Source organism: Diuraphis noxia, unplaced genomic scaffold, assembly GCF_037042655.1.
Source record: "Diuraphis noxia isolate RWA-SAM2 unplaced genomic scaffold, SU_Dnox_SAM2 contig0001, whole genome shotgun sequence".
Taxonomy (NCBI): domain Eukaryota; kingdom Metazoa; phylum Arthropoda; class Insecta; order Hemiptera; family Aphididae; genus Diuraphis; species Diuraphis noxia.
In genome coordinates this window covers 43,901,337-43,917,393 of record NW_028301711.1, presented here as the reverse complement: position 1 = coordinate 43,917,393, position 16,057 = coordinate 43,901,337, and the positions used below count along the sequence as shown (strand labels likewise).

Genomic DNA, 16,057 nt, shown 5'->3' with positions numbered 1-16,057 from the left:
TTTATATTACGTTAATTAGAAATCTAATTTAAAAACAAAAAGTATTTGAAAAGTATTCCAAATACTTTAAAAAAGTATTTGAGTAGTATTCCAAATACTTTAAAAAAGTATTTGAGTAGTATTTGAAATACTATACAACTGAAGTATTTAAGTAGTATTTTAAATACTTTTTTTTTTTTTTTTTTACACAATATATATACGATCTGTACAATTTTGCACAATTAGCATATTTGATAAGGGTTAAAAATATAATACATGAGTACTTGAGTAAGAAGCCACCCACTAATGGCACTTAACTGGAGGTTGTATGAAACTAGCTATATTTATATATACTGATTTTTTTTTTTTTTTTTTTTTATAATTTTTTTTAATTGATATTAGTTCCCTAGCAAATCACGGCACCATCTCCTTTTTAATCGACGCCTGGGGTTGCCAGGTAATGTTTGGACGGATAGGTTTTTAATGAGTGGGTTACGGTGTGTTTGCAGCCGGGCATGAAAGATTTTGTAGAAACGTTTAGCTTCTTCTGTCACAGTTTTTATTGACAGGTCATTATGAATAGTGTAATTCGAAACAAAGGGTGGAGCATTAGTAATTTTTCAAAGAGCAATATTCTGAAATTGCTGAATTTTGTTTGTATTGGACGCTTTTGCTGTACCCCATAGTTGGAGACCATATGTCCATAGAGGTTTGAGTAATGTTTTATACATAAGAACTTTAATTTTTAAGCTGGAGTGTTTATTATTTGTGAGTAGCGTTCGTAGTCTGCGAAGACGGGCGTTTAAGGCAAGTCGTTTTATACGGATATGGCTATTCCAGGTGAGGCGCTTATCCAAGTTAAGTCCAAGATATCTAACTGAGTCTGCAGTGGGAATAAGTATGTTATTTAAATAGACATTTGGACAAATGGAGTGACATAAAGTGAATGTCGTGTGTACTGACTTAATGGGATTAGGTTTAATGCGCCAATCGGTGTACCATTCAGACATTAGGTTGAGATGAGTTTGAAGATTTGCCGAGGCCGTAATAGGGTTTTTGTCAATTGATATGATGGCTTTGTCATCCGCGTAATCAGCTACAGTAGTATTCTGGGAGATAGGCTGATCAGAAGTGTAAATATTAAAAAGAAAGGGAGAGAGGATTCCGCCCTGGGGAACTCCAGCTAAGATTTTCTCGATTTTGGATACTGAGTAGCCAAACCGGATTTGAAAATGGCGGTCGCTTATATAAGACTTAATTAATAAATATAAACAGGGAGACAGAAATTTTTTTAGTTTAAAAAGTAAACCTTCGTACCAAACTCTATCAAACGCTTGGCTAATGTCGAGAAAGGCACAAGTGCAATAATGCTTGTTTTCTAGGGAGCACGAGATTGCGTCAACTAGTCTATGTACCTGATGTATTGTGTTATGAGCTGAGCGAAAACCAAATTGCGAGTCAGGTAAAATCTTGTTCGTAGAAATGTAAGGTAATAGCCTTTTAAGTATCAGTCTTTCTAGTATCTTACCTAGAAAAGGTAATAGACTTATTGGTCGGTACGAGGAAGGCAGATCAGGTGGTTTGTCTGGTTTAGGAATCATGATTATGTTTGAAAATTTCCATAAGTGTGGGAAGTATGAAAGCCGTAAGGTTGCATTAAATAAATAGGTAAGAAATAGGATAGCTTTTTTCGGAAGACATCTAGCAACTTCTGCAGTAATAAGATCAAAGCCTGGTGTTTTTTTGGTGGAATATTTTTGTATTGCTGTTTTTATTTCATTTGGTGTAAAACACTTTTCAGGGAGATGAAGAGGCATGGGACAATCTAAGTACTGGATAATCTTAGAGGTGAGATTTGGATTATTTACGTCGGGATGTGGCTTAAATATCTCCGCTAGATGTTGACGAAACGTCTCCGCCTTGTCCTCGTCAGTTATAGCAATAAAATTGTCAATTTTGGTTAAAGGTGGTAAACTAGATTTGTATTGTAGGAGTTTATTTGTTTCCCTCCAGAGGCTGCCGTCAGAAGAGGATAAGTTGGATAGCTTTTGTTCGAATATGTCTGATTTGTATTTAAGAAGTTGTTTCTTAGCGAATTAGACAGTTTGTTGTAAAGTGCTCTGTGGGAGGGTAAACGAGAAGTTTGATAACGTGCCCTAGCTCTTCTTTTATCCGTAATTAATGAACGTATATGTATCGGTAATGATGGAATGCTATTGGAAGTTGGGGTAGACTTAGATTGGGATGCCCATGTAGCTGATTGAATGATTGAGGTAAATTTATCAACGGCGTTATCAATATCCTCGTGAGTTTTTAATTTAACGTTCAGTGTGATCTCTTGATCTACTAAGTTATGGAACTTAATACGATCTGTTGAAGGATAAAATAATTTTGGAGCTGTCATACGTAATGTTGGGGATGCATTGATTGTCAGAAGTACAGATGAGTGGTCAGAGTTTAGATCCAGGATGTTTTCCGGAGTGCAGACTAAATTGCTTGGTACTTTGGCAATTAAAATATCAAGAATGTCAGGTTTTTTACGTAAAGAAGTTGGCCAATACGTTGGACCTGGAGGTGCTAGAATTGAGTATTTTTTTGCATTGACGAAATTGTGCAGAACATTGCCACGTGGGTTGCCAGCTCAACAGCCCCAGGATTGATGCTTTGCATTAAAATCTCCACCGACTATGAAATTTGAAGTAAATGATGAGAAATAGTCGAGAAAAAGAGTTGAAGATAAGTTGTGTCTCGGGGGGCAGTAAACTGCAGCGATGGTGATAGGTATATGATTCAGCTTAATAGATACAGCACAGGATTGAAGATAATCTTGTGAGAAGTTTGGTAGTGGAGAAAAGGACAAAGTAGATTTAATTATGACTGCAACACCACCATGAGCTTTGTTGTCTGGATGATTGGATTTAAGCAGGGTATAACCTGGGATAAAAACATTGGAATATTTGGTAAAGTGAGTCTCAGTAATTAAGGCAATATCGACACGTTTTTCATATAGGACAGCTTGTAATTCATTGATGCGGTTTTTTAGGCCGTTAGCATTGAAAAGGATGACGATGATTGATTTTGAGGTGGGTAAGTTATTTGTCATTTTTGTTATTTAAGAGGGATGAGATAACTTGTGTTAAGAGTGTAATTAAGGGGTTAATTACTGATTTAAATTCATCAAGAAAACTTGACATTTTTTTATCAAAATCTAGTTCAGGGGGAGAATGGTTGGTATCTCTTGACTGATTTGAAGTAGCTTGGGCATAAGTTCTCTGGGATGAAGAGGGAGGGAGGGTTATAGGGTTGGTTTCCACAGGTGGGTGGCTTTCTTTTACAGTAGAATTATTATTAGTTGACTTAAAATTAACATTATCATGTAAAATTTACTTTTATTGTTAGGCTTGTTTCGACGTTGAAGTTCCCTATAGACGTTGCATCCTCGGTAGTTGGCTGGGTGGTTGCCTGCACATAGGGCACATCTGGGAGGAGAGTCTCTTGGTTTCGTGCAATCTGAAGAAGAATGTGAGTCTCCACAGCGGACACAACGAGCTGAGTAGCCACAGTAGGATCGCGTGTGACCATAGTCTTGACAATCGAGGCATTGACTGACCATCTTTGGTTTGTATGGCTCTTCGATTTTAACCTTCGTATGAAGAAGGGAGGATAAGTGATATATTTCATTGGAGTGGTCAGTGGGCTCCAAGTCAATGAAGAAAAGTGGAAGTGGGCGTTTATTTATCTTGTGCAGCACTTTTGTGACCTGCCTAACCTCGTAGAGACGTAGTGTTTCAAGTTCAGTTTTAATCAGCTCCGTAGGTGTGGAGGGGTGCAAATTTCGAATAACCACTCTCAGTGGTTTGTCCTCTTTTAGTTGGAAGGTGTAGTATTCTGCTTTTTGGTCTTTCAAATAGCGAATTAGTGTTCTATATGATTCGGGGTTAGCAGTCTGTATTTTTAATCGATCGGTGGAAGATTTGCAGTAAAAATTGTCTACTCCGATCAGCTCAATTAGAACTGAGGAAAAGCCAGGGAAGTCTAAAACTCCTTTCATGAAGATTGGAGGTGGGGGTTTTATATGATCAGTAATGATAGATCCTTTGGAGACAGTGTCAGCTTCGATTATTGTAGCAGCAGGTTCGGTTTGAGTAAGCACTTCATAACGATTTGTCGTTATAAATAATTTATTATTATTTTTTTTATTTGAGGTAGGATCCGGAGATTTTGGTTCAGATGAATCAGAATGGTTTCTTTTACTTGTCTTTTGTGTCCAACCGGCATCCGTGTTATCAACCTGGAGTGAAGTTGGATCTATAGAGTTCAGCATAGGATTATTTGTAGAATTTTTGATTAGGCGAGCTGCCTGTATAGTGTTGCTGTTTTTGATTTTATCTGCATGTTTATTAATCACTTTCGGCGATGTGGGTACGTTGAGAGATCGCGGCATGTTATCTGTGGGCAAAGGTCGGGTACCGATGCGCGTTGCAGCGATAGCGCGACGGATTTAGTAGACGGTAAGAACTTTAATTAAACGTAAACGTAGTTCGTTTACATTTAGAATGAAAAAGCGCACTTAGGCGCACTTCCAGTTTTTATAATTTGTATAAATAAATAGGGAAGACAATTGCGATTTTTTTCGTACTAGGTACGACAATTTTGGACGCGAAAATTTGGCGGGATCACGAAAATTTAACGGAGCGTAATTAAACGTGTGCGACTAGCGACGTGCAGACCGCGACTGATTTTAAATACTTAAAAAAAAAAAATGTATTTGAGTATTTACTCAAATACTTTTTAAAAGTATTTTTTACAGGTCTGTTTGTTTGCCAATTAATTTCTGTATGTTGTACTGATAATACCACAGATTTTTATAAAATCTATGATAATATCTAGTTATAAATATCATATTAATAATAATATTGCGACAAATATATTATAGTAAAAATACAATAAAAAATGTCTTTCCGTGCATTTTTTCTTCTATTTATTATGAATTTTGTCCATAGACAATGTACTAACGCCCTTGATCAAATTTTTCACGATTAATAATAAAATAGTAGGTATTCATGTGGTTATCTCAATATATTCAAATCATCGACAGTAATTCAACGATTTAGTTGATTCACACACTTTCACTGTCTCCTGTCAGACGTCAGTGGATTGCATCCTTAAGCAGATTTATGACGTGCGGTAAATATTAAATTTTTATTTTATTTTCAAGGTATGTTAGTAAACAACAACAAATAACAATGAATTATTATGTGTTCTATGTAGTACTGTTTATCAAGAATGTTATCATTATAATGTAATCAATTAAAATACAGTCCAATGCACTTATCATGTTTAACACTAACCTACAATTTAGAAAATGAAAATTATTATTCAGTCATGTCATGTCTAGTCGGTTTTTTTTCGACGAGACGGTTATGTTCTTTTTCGTTTTAAAAAATGTGTTTAGTAAAAGAACAAACCTACATCATTTTTTTGCATCCACTTTATTTCCAAACATTTAATGGTCAATTCGAGCAGGATATGAACTCTAGATTCGTACGCGTTACATTCGCGTATCTGACGGTCACATTCTAAGTGTCGTGCGCGTTACATTCGCCCGTACACGTCGGTATCGTACGCGTTATATTCGCGTTTCTGTCTGTGTCGTGCGTTTTTACAATCGGCTTTCCGTCTGTTTTGTATTGACATAATTGATTCAAGATGGAGGAGAAGTTGAAAATTCTACGAAAAACTTTCTCAAACAAGGAAAGGCTGATAAGGAAAAAGTTACACACGGTCAACACTTTGACAATGGAGGTTCTGGCGAGTCATGAAATAAAAGTGCATTTAGAACTTGCAGAAAGTGCATTTACAATGTATGCAAATGCACATGATGAGCTGTCCTTGTTGGTCGAGGACTCTGAGGTTGATTTTATGATTGACGCCTTGGAAGAGGTATCTAGTACATTCATTAAAATCAAGGGGATTTTGCAAAGTACATTAAACTTAAGGCTAACTACACACGAACCTCAAAACGAAAATACGCTGAGCGAACAAGGCAACAATCCATCAGGTTACCCCCCATGAGTCTGACTTCATTTACAGGAATATTGGAAGACTGGTATACTTTCCATGACCAATTTTCCTCTGTTATTCACAATAATAGATACATTGACAACACCAGAAAAATGCACTATTTAAAATCATGTTTATCAGGAGAAATAATTATAAGAATATAATTGCCTCATTATCATCGACTGGTAGCAATTATCTGGAGGCTTGGTCTTTAGTGACAAACCGTTATGATAATGGACGTCTTATTCTACAAGTACACTTACAGCATTTGTTCAATCAGCCACACATTCAAACTGAAGCTGTTAGTTCTTTGAAGGCGTTGGTTGATACAACAAATCTTAATCTAAAACATCTTAGAGCATTAAAAGTATTAAAACAACCCATTGAGTCGTGGGGCACAATATTTACCTTATATCATCCCGTTTACCAAATGAATTTAGAAAAGCATGGGAAATTGAATCATCTACCTATGAGTATCCATCTTGGTCACAAATGTGTAAATTTATGGAGAAAAGAATACATGTGTTAGATTTATTACAATCAACCAGTACACCCAAATCTAAGTTTACCAACAAATGCAACAGTCGAGCAATAACTCATGCTGTGACTGCAGCACAAGGTAATAGGCAGCTGTGCCATATTTGTTCACAGCATCATATAATTTATCAGTGTAATTTATTTATGAAGTCAACAGCGAGTGAGCGACATGCATTAGCTAAGAAGGCCAAATTGTGTATAAATTGTCTACGGGCTTCACATTCTTCCAGTCAATGCTCATCTGATAAAACATGTAAAGAATGTGGTGGTAAACACCATACACTTCTACACTTTGGTGACTCTAAGGGCTATAAAATTACTTCTGAAGTGCCCACGTTGACTATCAATACACAACCATCAACATCTAAAGGGATAGACACTGTGGCTGTCAATCAGGATGCCTTAAGAGAAAAGTCAACTGTCATATTATCAACAGCATTGGTGCGCGTACATGGACCTAGTGGATGGTCAGAACTATGCCGTGCATTAATAGACACTGCTTCAGAATTACATTTTATTACTAAAGCCTTAGCAAGTCGGTTAGGTTTGAAAACATTGCATCAGCCAATGATAATTGATGGTGTATCAAATGCTTCTACAACCACATCTCAAGTTTCAACGTTCAATATTTCTCCTAGGACGAATGGTAAACAAATGACATTAACTGCCTTAGTGTCTCCTAAGATAACTGTTGATCTACCCACTGTAGCCGTGGATGTTTCACAGTGGACTCATTTGGAACGGGTTGAGTTAGCAAATCCAACATTCCATGTGCCTAACAAAATCGACTCACTCATAGGTGCTGAATACAGTCTGGATATAATGTTAGATGGTAAAATACAAGGACCCAAAGGTACGCCGTCGTTACACAACCCTATCTTTGGGTGGATAGTATGTGGAAACAATCTTAGACATTGTGGAATTGTGGAACACTATCAATGTTTAAGTCAGTCACCTGTTGTACCACTACAGTTGAATCATTTGTGAACCGATTTTGGGAACTGGAAGAGGTACCACGCCTTACATGTATGTCCAAAGAAGACCAACAGCGTGAAAAGCATTTTGTTGAGACGTTTACTCGAGACAGCTCTGGTCGTTATACTGTAAGACTTCCTTTTGTTAAAGAACCACCGCTAGTGAACAATTCTTATCAGCTCGCTGTTCAACGCTTGAAGAAAGTCGAGGTGTCATGTCGTGTTCGATGGATCGTGCACGATGGACACAGGAAACTCATTGAATGAACTACTTCATGAAGGACAAAAATTACAGAAAGAAGTAATTGACATATTAATCCGTTTCCGTCTACCTCGCTATGTTATTACCGCAGATATTCGACAGATGTTCCGACAAATCTTAGTACACCCCACTGATCGTGTCTACCAAGGTATTGTCTGGCGTCCAAATGAATCTAGTCCAATAAGAAGTTATACCTTAAATACGGTGACCTATGGGCTCATCACATCACCATACCATGCTTTACGAGTCATGAAGCAATTGGCTTACGACGAGCAAGGGACCTATCCTGAGGCATCTGCGGTGCTACAGCGAGATTTCTATGTAGATGAAGTAATGACCGGACGAGATGACATTACTGCCACAATCAAGCTACACCAGGAGTTGTTGCACTTGCTCGCCCGAGGTGGGTTTGAATTACGTAAGTGGGCCACCAACTGCGAGGCAGTTTTAACGCACATTCCTACAGCACTAAGAGCCACTCAACTAACGCTGACCGACCACATGGATCCGTCAATCAAAATATTGGGTATATGTTGGAATGCTCAACGAGATACGTTCTCATTTCATGTTGAAACTTCCAAGGTTGGTGAAGCTTTCACTAAACGTTAATTACTTTAGGGAATTGCAAGGATTTTTGATCCGTGTGGATGGTTAAGCCCACTTGTGATCGTGGCGAAGATCATTATGCAACACCTGTGGAAGAACAAGTTGGATTGGGACGATCCACTGCCTGACACGCTGAGCAAATGGTGGTCGGATCATCGATCTTCTTACAGTGCTCTTCGCTCCTTTGAATTACCACGGCATTGCAATAACGAACACACTCAGGTAACTACATATAGTCTGCACGGTTACAGTGACAGTTCGGAACAAACTTATGCTGCTGCTCTTTGTGTACAAATTTTACTAGTACACATCATAAACTACATGAGGTGTATAAACTGTTGTGCTCTCAACAATTGAACTCAGCCCTGAACACTTTCTGTTTGCCCAGAGAGATAGACTGGCACTTTATCCCACCAGCTTCGCCCTATTTTGGTGGTATTTGGGAAGCTAATATCAAATCGTGTAAACGCATACTCCAACGCATAATTCTTAATAGTGTCTTTATATATGAAGAATTACACACGGTCTTTTGTCAAGTCGAAGCGCAACTTAACTCTCGACCACTTTGCCCTGCCAGTATGGAAGCCACTGACTACTCAGCACTGACTCCAGGGCATTTCTTGTTAGGTAAAGCTTCTATGTCACTACCTGAAGTCGACATTCTTGAGCTAACACCTACCAATCGACTCACCAGGTGGAATAGAATACAGAAACTACAGCAGTCCTTTTGGAAACAATGGTCTCAAGATTATCTGGCTACACTACAACAACGCTCTAAATGGACAGCCTCCCAGCCTAACTTTCAAGTCAACGACCTCGTCCTCATCAAGAAAGAAAATATGGCTCCCACTCATTGACCCCTAGCCAGAATCCTCCAGGTGCATCCCAATCCTGCAGACCACCTCGTGCGAGTTGTCACCCTTAAGACACAGGATTCGGTGCTAAAGCGTCCTATTAATAAACTTATAAAACTGCCTATCGAACAATAGTTTAAACTGGTTAACACATTAATCAATTATTCCATTATTTGTTTTGTTATTACTTAAATAATTTTGTGTCACCTTATGTGAATTTATATTGTTATGTTACTATAGTTTGTACTTTGTTGAAATCTATTTGTACCTTACCCCATTAGGCATTTTTTACTAATGTTAATGTTTGAATTGTTTATTTATTTAACTTCCTTTTGAGAATACCTCTTAAGGGGACCGGTATGTTTATCAAGAATGTTATCATTATAATGTAATCAATTAAAATACAGTCCGCTGCATTTATCATGTTTAACACTAACCTACAATTTAGAAAATGAAAATTATTATTCAGTCATGTCATGTCTATTCGGTTTTTTTTCGACGAGACGGTTATGTTCTGTTTCGTTTTAAAAAAATGTGTTTTAATAAAAGAACAAACCTACATCATTTTTTTGCATCCACTTTATTTCCCAACAAGTACTATACGTATTCCGACATGTTTATTTTTTGTTTCATTTTTCAGATAGATGATATGCTCCCCAAATTCTAATTCTTAATCCTATGTAAATTGTAAATATATACACCATCTAGCTTGACGCTTCTAATAGTGATAGTCATTCGAATACTTTTTTTGTATTTGAATACTATTTTAAAGTATTCAAATACGTATGCTCGCATCATTAAGTTTAATAGTAGTAAGTTAACACTCGTATATTTATATTTATTATTTTTATGTTGCATGCAATACATACCTATTACTATTTATAATTATTATTTAATGATAAGATTAAGAGAACTTTAAACCTACATGTGTTGTCTCCGACTCTCCGTCTTACAAGTGCGTACTGTAAAAAGTAAAGGTAACATTATTATCGAGGGCTTTTTATAGGATTTTTATTATATTTTAATTTTAAAATGAGTTATTAGTATTTTAAGATATATAAATAATTTACAATTTTAAGATACGCAGAACTCGCTTTAAAATAATACTATAGTAAAAAGCTCACGAGAAGCCCTCGATAATGATGCTACCTTTAATTTTTATAAGAGGTCAATAAATTCACTCCAAATTTTAAACTAACAAAGCTGTTCTTCTGAGCGTAAAAATTGCAATGTTATGCACTTATAAAGACAGAGACAACACATGCGGGTTAGACGTCCTCTTAAATTGATTTATTTTTATAATATTATAATATACAATGGCCGATGATACACCGTACATTGAGGATCTAGATGCAAAGTACCTATACTTATACCTACTAAAATACTAAATTATCAAGCAAGCAGGCCATTAATAAAGTCAACATTAAATTAATTTAAAAGTTTTTTCAACTGTGTCTTAACTTTATATATTATTAAAAACGTCGCATATATTATACATAGCTGCAGTTATCATGATAGGTAGTCGTTAGTTGTATCTCATGTTGTATGTAATTCTAGTTTCTACAAAAAACAACTCTTAACTATTATTTAATATTTATTGTTACTTCAAATAATTATTTACCATTTAAATTCTATCAACCTCGGTAAATGTCAAGATTAAGTAAATATCGTCATCTTAATTCTTAATGGTCCAGCCGATGAAAATAATATCTAAAGAAATTTTGCATTTGAACCAGTGGCGGATTTTAGGGGAGCAACGTGGCGATTACCTTCTCCTAGAGCTTTTATTTTTAGTTGAATTATAGCGCCGTAAGCTAAAATGAATATGAAATTCATAAGTCATAACTATAACTTCAAACTTATAAATAAATTATACAAAAAAAATGTAGGTACCTGGAGTGTCGTATATAGAAATATTTTTTGGGGTGGGCTATAATATTAAGCAAAATCAACTATAGTCTATAGTGTGTGATCTATCATCTAAAGTTCTAAAAGCTAATATATTTAACAGTTTGTCTGTTCTACTCGCTTGTCAATCGTCAACGTGATTGTATGGTAGTGGAAGCAATGCTATCAACGTAAAAATAAATTCATAACTAATAACTGTAATTTCGAGGGGGGCTGAAGCCAACTAGTCCCCCTCAGTAGCGGTGCGTGAATAAAATTTACGGGGAGACTTAACTTTTGTTTAACTATTAGCTACCTATTTATATACATTTTTACTTAAAATATTAGTTTTACACAGTTGTACACGTCTACAAATTTATCATTATTGCATCTGCATGACATGTCCAGCGTAACAGCGTCCAGGCTCTGTCGCAGTGTCGTTTGGCATGACTGGTAAATTTCAACTTGAATAATGACACAGTTTTACAATGTAAAAGTTTAATACTTAATGCAATGTATCACGTATGTTTTTTAATGTATGGTATATTTAATAAACATTATATAATGTAAAAACGATTCTTTTATTAACTTATTAAAAAATGTAGGTAACCAAAAATATATAATAAGTACCTATTACTTAATATACTTACTTTCAGGGTTAGGCAAGATACTAAAAAAGCAGTATCGAGATACTAGATACAAGATACATTGCTTTGGAGTATCGCGATACAAGATACTAGATGCTTGGCTATAGAGTATCGCGGTACTAGATACTCGATACTTGGCTTTAGAGTATCGCAATTCGCGATATTAATATATAGATACTAGATATACTATATAATATCTAGATACTCGATACATTTTAATAAAATTATCAGTGTTTTAAAAAAAAATATATATTTATTGTTATGGGGATGACCACTTCGTTAAATATGGCAAATAAAATAATAAAAATTGACACTTATTCAGTAATAATAAAATAAATCAATTTTGTCGTGTGTGAGAGTCACGAAATCGCCTGCAGGCTAATACACAACTAAAACAAGTAAATGTGGTTTCATCAATCTGAAATATATTATAAATATTATAGTTTATAGTAAATATATTAGTTTACATACTAAAATAAAAATAAAAATATACTCAATATGTGCTGTGACTCCCATAAATGATTTATGTTTTGTTGACCAAATATTAGCTGTTGTACATAAACTAGGTCTAGGATCAGATTCAAAAATATTTTTTAATTTTTCACAAATAAATGTATAATTTTCTAGAATGCGACGGCTTAATGTTCTTCTTGAAAATATTTTTAAAGTACCATCAATATCTATTAAGTCATTAGAAAAAAACAAAAAGTTATGCGTTATAGGATTAATTATAGTATTATATTTATATAGGTACTATATACAATAATATTATTATATATTATGCAGTTTTAATAATAATATATAACAATAATTTTATACATTTTATGTTATTATTAAAATTAATAAATAACTAAATGGTCTTTACACTTATTTTGACTGGTTAACAGTAATATGATATAGGTCAGCGGTTCCCAACCTTTTTAGCAGGCGGTGCCCTATTGTTTGTACAAATTTTGTTAGGTGCCCTTCATAGGCGCAAATCACCAAAAAACATTAGGGGGGCTTAAGCACCAAAATTTTTTGAGGAAACAAACCAAACTCGTGAGGGGTTACACCCCAATAGTACTATGCTATATATTATATAAATAAAAATATAAAATAAAAATCAAACAAACACAACTAAACATTTTATTATTATTATTTATTTATTTATTAAAAATGTAAAGGCAATGTGTACTTATTTTCAGCAAACTTATTTAAAATTATGTCTTTATCAATGACTAGATCGCTCTCAATATGAATTATCGATAAGTCAGATAGTCTTTCCTGACCCATCGTGGTACGTGTCCAAAATTTCACAATTATTATGATATTATATAATATGTTTTATATGTCATTGCAGTTTAATATATCCAGACGTAAACTCGACATATTATATTATAAATAATTAAATAAATATAAAACTGTTTTTGAATTTTTAATAAATGTAATTATTTTGAAAATGTGATGGTAATAGTACTATAAGTTATAATCACGGGATTCGGGGTGCTAGCATTAAAATTCAGGGTGCTAAGCACCCTTAGCACCCCTGCGATTTGCGCCTATACTGCCCTTCTGTAAATATCACGAGAAACGTAATTAAAATAAACACTAGTTTTCATTCATAACTGATTTAAATAATTTTATTGAACATAATACATATTATTAATAAATTATAATTATATTGTTGAAATTAAAATAAAAAATTCTGTTTTAATAGTGAAAAACTAATAATTAATGAGATATTTGAGGCTGCTTATTTTTGGAAAGTTTGGCAATGTTTTTATCTATTATTGAATTATTTGACACTTATTAGAAACACTATATTTAATATTGGATATACAGATAGTATTCTAAGTAATTTTGTACGTAAATAATTTTTTGTCTTTTCAACTACAATTAATTTTTAATATAATATAATTTAATATTTTTTTTCATTCACGGATGAGCCGTGGCGCCCCTTAAATGAGCTAGCGGTGCCCTTAGGGCATATAACATAAATTACGTTATGTTATTATTGTTTATCGGTCCCAATATTAGCCTAATGACACTTAGTATATAATATACAAATATAATACGTGAATACTCGACATAGGTACATACATACCATTAATCATCATTATGAGATGTTCGTCTTCAATCGACGATAATGGCTTCATGCTACATATGATATAATTCAAAAGATTTTTATCAAACATTTTTTGTTTGTACTCGTTTTTTTGACGATCGTTCAAATACAAATGTAATTTCTGCTGTTTAGGTGTGTTTGGAATTTTGGATTAGAATCGTTTAATTTTCTTTTTGTACCACGTTCATTAACAGCAGTTTTAATATAATTCTCGAATTCTTCCAGAACATTAATGTGAATTCTCTGAAATTTAAAACAACATTACATAATTAATTATAAAAATGATATAATTAATAAATATAAATAAATAATAAATATTAATAATTGATAAATTTACCTTGATATGAATGCGAAAATTTGAAGCGGATCTTAATGTGCCACTATATTCTTTTTTAGCATCATTGCAGAGAACACATTCTGCTTTGATGTTTTCATTTTCCGTCTCTGGTAGTTTTTATTTTAAAATATTTTCCATCCAATATTAGTGGAATAGACAAATTATTTTTCACTTCAGACATATTAATATAATAATATTTAACACAGCACTGACAATAAATATTAATTTAGTAGGTATGTAAAGGCCAAAGGGCAAATGTTCGTCAGTTGACGTCCACAGAACACCTTTGAAGCCGACAGTGTCTGTGTAAAAATCTAATCTACTAATTTTATCGTGTTTAATACCTACTTTATCGCGAAAAGTATAATATAATAGACTATACGTTTATACATGTAAAATTACGGATATCTAATAAGGTACAGACGTAAAATCCAATTCAATGTGCGTGTGTCACAGTCTACAGATATCACATATATAACTATATTTTACGATTTATCGGTACTGAAAAATAATTTCCAAGGGCATGATACTAAAAATGCAATATCGAGATACACGATACTTTGCTTTGAAGTATCGCGATACAAGATACTCGATACTTCATATAATTGTATCGCGATAAGTAAGTTACTTTCATGTGGTTATATCTTCACATTTATTGTACACATTATTGAATAAGATGCGAATCTAATATAATGTATATTACCCATAACTTCTTTCAGTCTTAGGTATGTTTGTTAATTAAACTTTAAATCACTATTCAGTATTTAAGTAGTATTAACTATACAGGGTGATTTTTTAAGCATGCTCGCCCCATTTTTATGCTTAAATTATGCATATATTCAAATTTTGATTTTTGGAATATTTAAGTGTAGTTAAAGGCGATATTTTTGAGTACTTAGATTTTCCACAACTTTTAAGGAGTATCCTGTAGCGATACCAACTTTGGTTTTTCAAATGACAACCTATATGTTTTAAAGCAAAATGTGATTCAGATAATTTTTCTGAAAATTTTGACATATTGCAATCAAAATTCGAACGAAAACTTCCAGAGTTATTCTACTTGAAATACTAAGGAATAAGGATAAAAGTCTAATACTTAAATGCCTACGTTGTAAATGGATACACGTACATATTTCGCATTTGTGCTATTGTACACTATTTTTCGGTATTTTATTATAAGTAGGTATACCTATGCTATACAAATATTAACGTTGCCTATAAGGTATAGGTAACATGGATAAAATAAAAAGGATATTATTTTATTCATATTTTCTTTTCTTTTGAAAATTGTCAGATGCAATATTTGGCCATTTAGTAATAAGTAGTGATTATTAACAAATATTTTATTTTTATATTGTATACCGAATTATAATTATCGTATCCATTTACAACGTAGGCATTTAAGTATTAGACTTTTATCCTTATTCCTTAGTATTTCAATTAGAATAACTCTGGAAGTTTTCGTTCGAATTTTGATTGCAATATGTCAAAATTTTCAGAAAAATTATCTGAATCACATTTTGCTTTAAAACATATAAGTTGTCATTTGAAAAACCAAAGTTGGTATCGCTACAGGATACTCCTTAAAAGTTGTGAAAAATCTAAGTACTCAAAAATATCGCCTTTAACTACACTTAAATATTCCAAAAATCAAAATTTGAATATATGCATAATTTAAGCATAAAAATGGGGCGAGCATGCTTAAAAAATCACCCTGTATATAATATATATAATATATATATTTAGAATTTGATGTATCTTCTTAAATATATTGAACCAAAATAGCTTTTAATTAATAACGAGT

The 16,057-nt window shown here is 33.6% G+C and overlaps 2 protein-coding genes across 2 annotated transcripts; one reads left to right on the top strand and one right to left on the bottom strand.

Moving 5' to 3' along the window:
- The first annotated feature begins 6,172 nt into the window (after positions 1-6,172).
- On the top strand, positions 6,173-7,566 carry LOC107165094 (uncharacterized). Its single transcript, XM_089230506.1, has 3 exons — positions 6,173-6,432; positions 6,483-6,661; positions 6,737-7,566. Exons 1-3 carry the CDS (start codon positions 6,173-6,175, stop codon positions 7,564-7,566), a joined length of 1,269 nt encoding a protein of 422 aa, XP_089086632.1.
- Positions 7,567-11,792: 4,226 nt separating this feature from the next.
- LOC149060737 (uncharacterized) lies at positions 11,793-14,897 on the bottom strand. The gene is made up of 4 exons (XM_089216637.1): positions 14,254-14,897; positions 13,896-14,159; positions 12,303-12,489; positions 11,793-12,227 (listed from the first exon to the last, which is right to left on the bottom strand). The coding sequence occupies exons 2-4, from the start codon at positions 13,984-13,986 to the stop codon at positions 12,188-12,190; spliced, it is 318 nt and encodes a 105-aa protein (XP_089072763.1). The 5' UTR covers positions 13,987-14,159; positions 14,254-14,897; the 3' UTR covers positions 11,793-12,187.
- Positions 14,898-16,057: the final 1,160 nt, after the last annotated feature.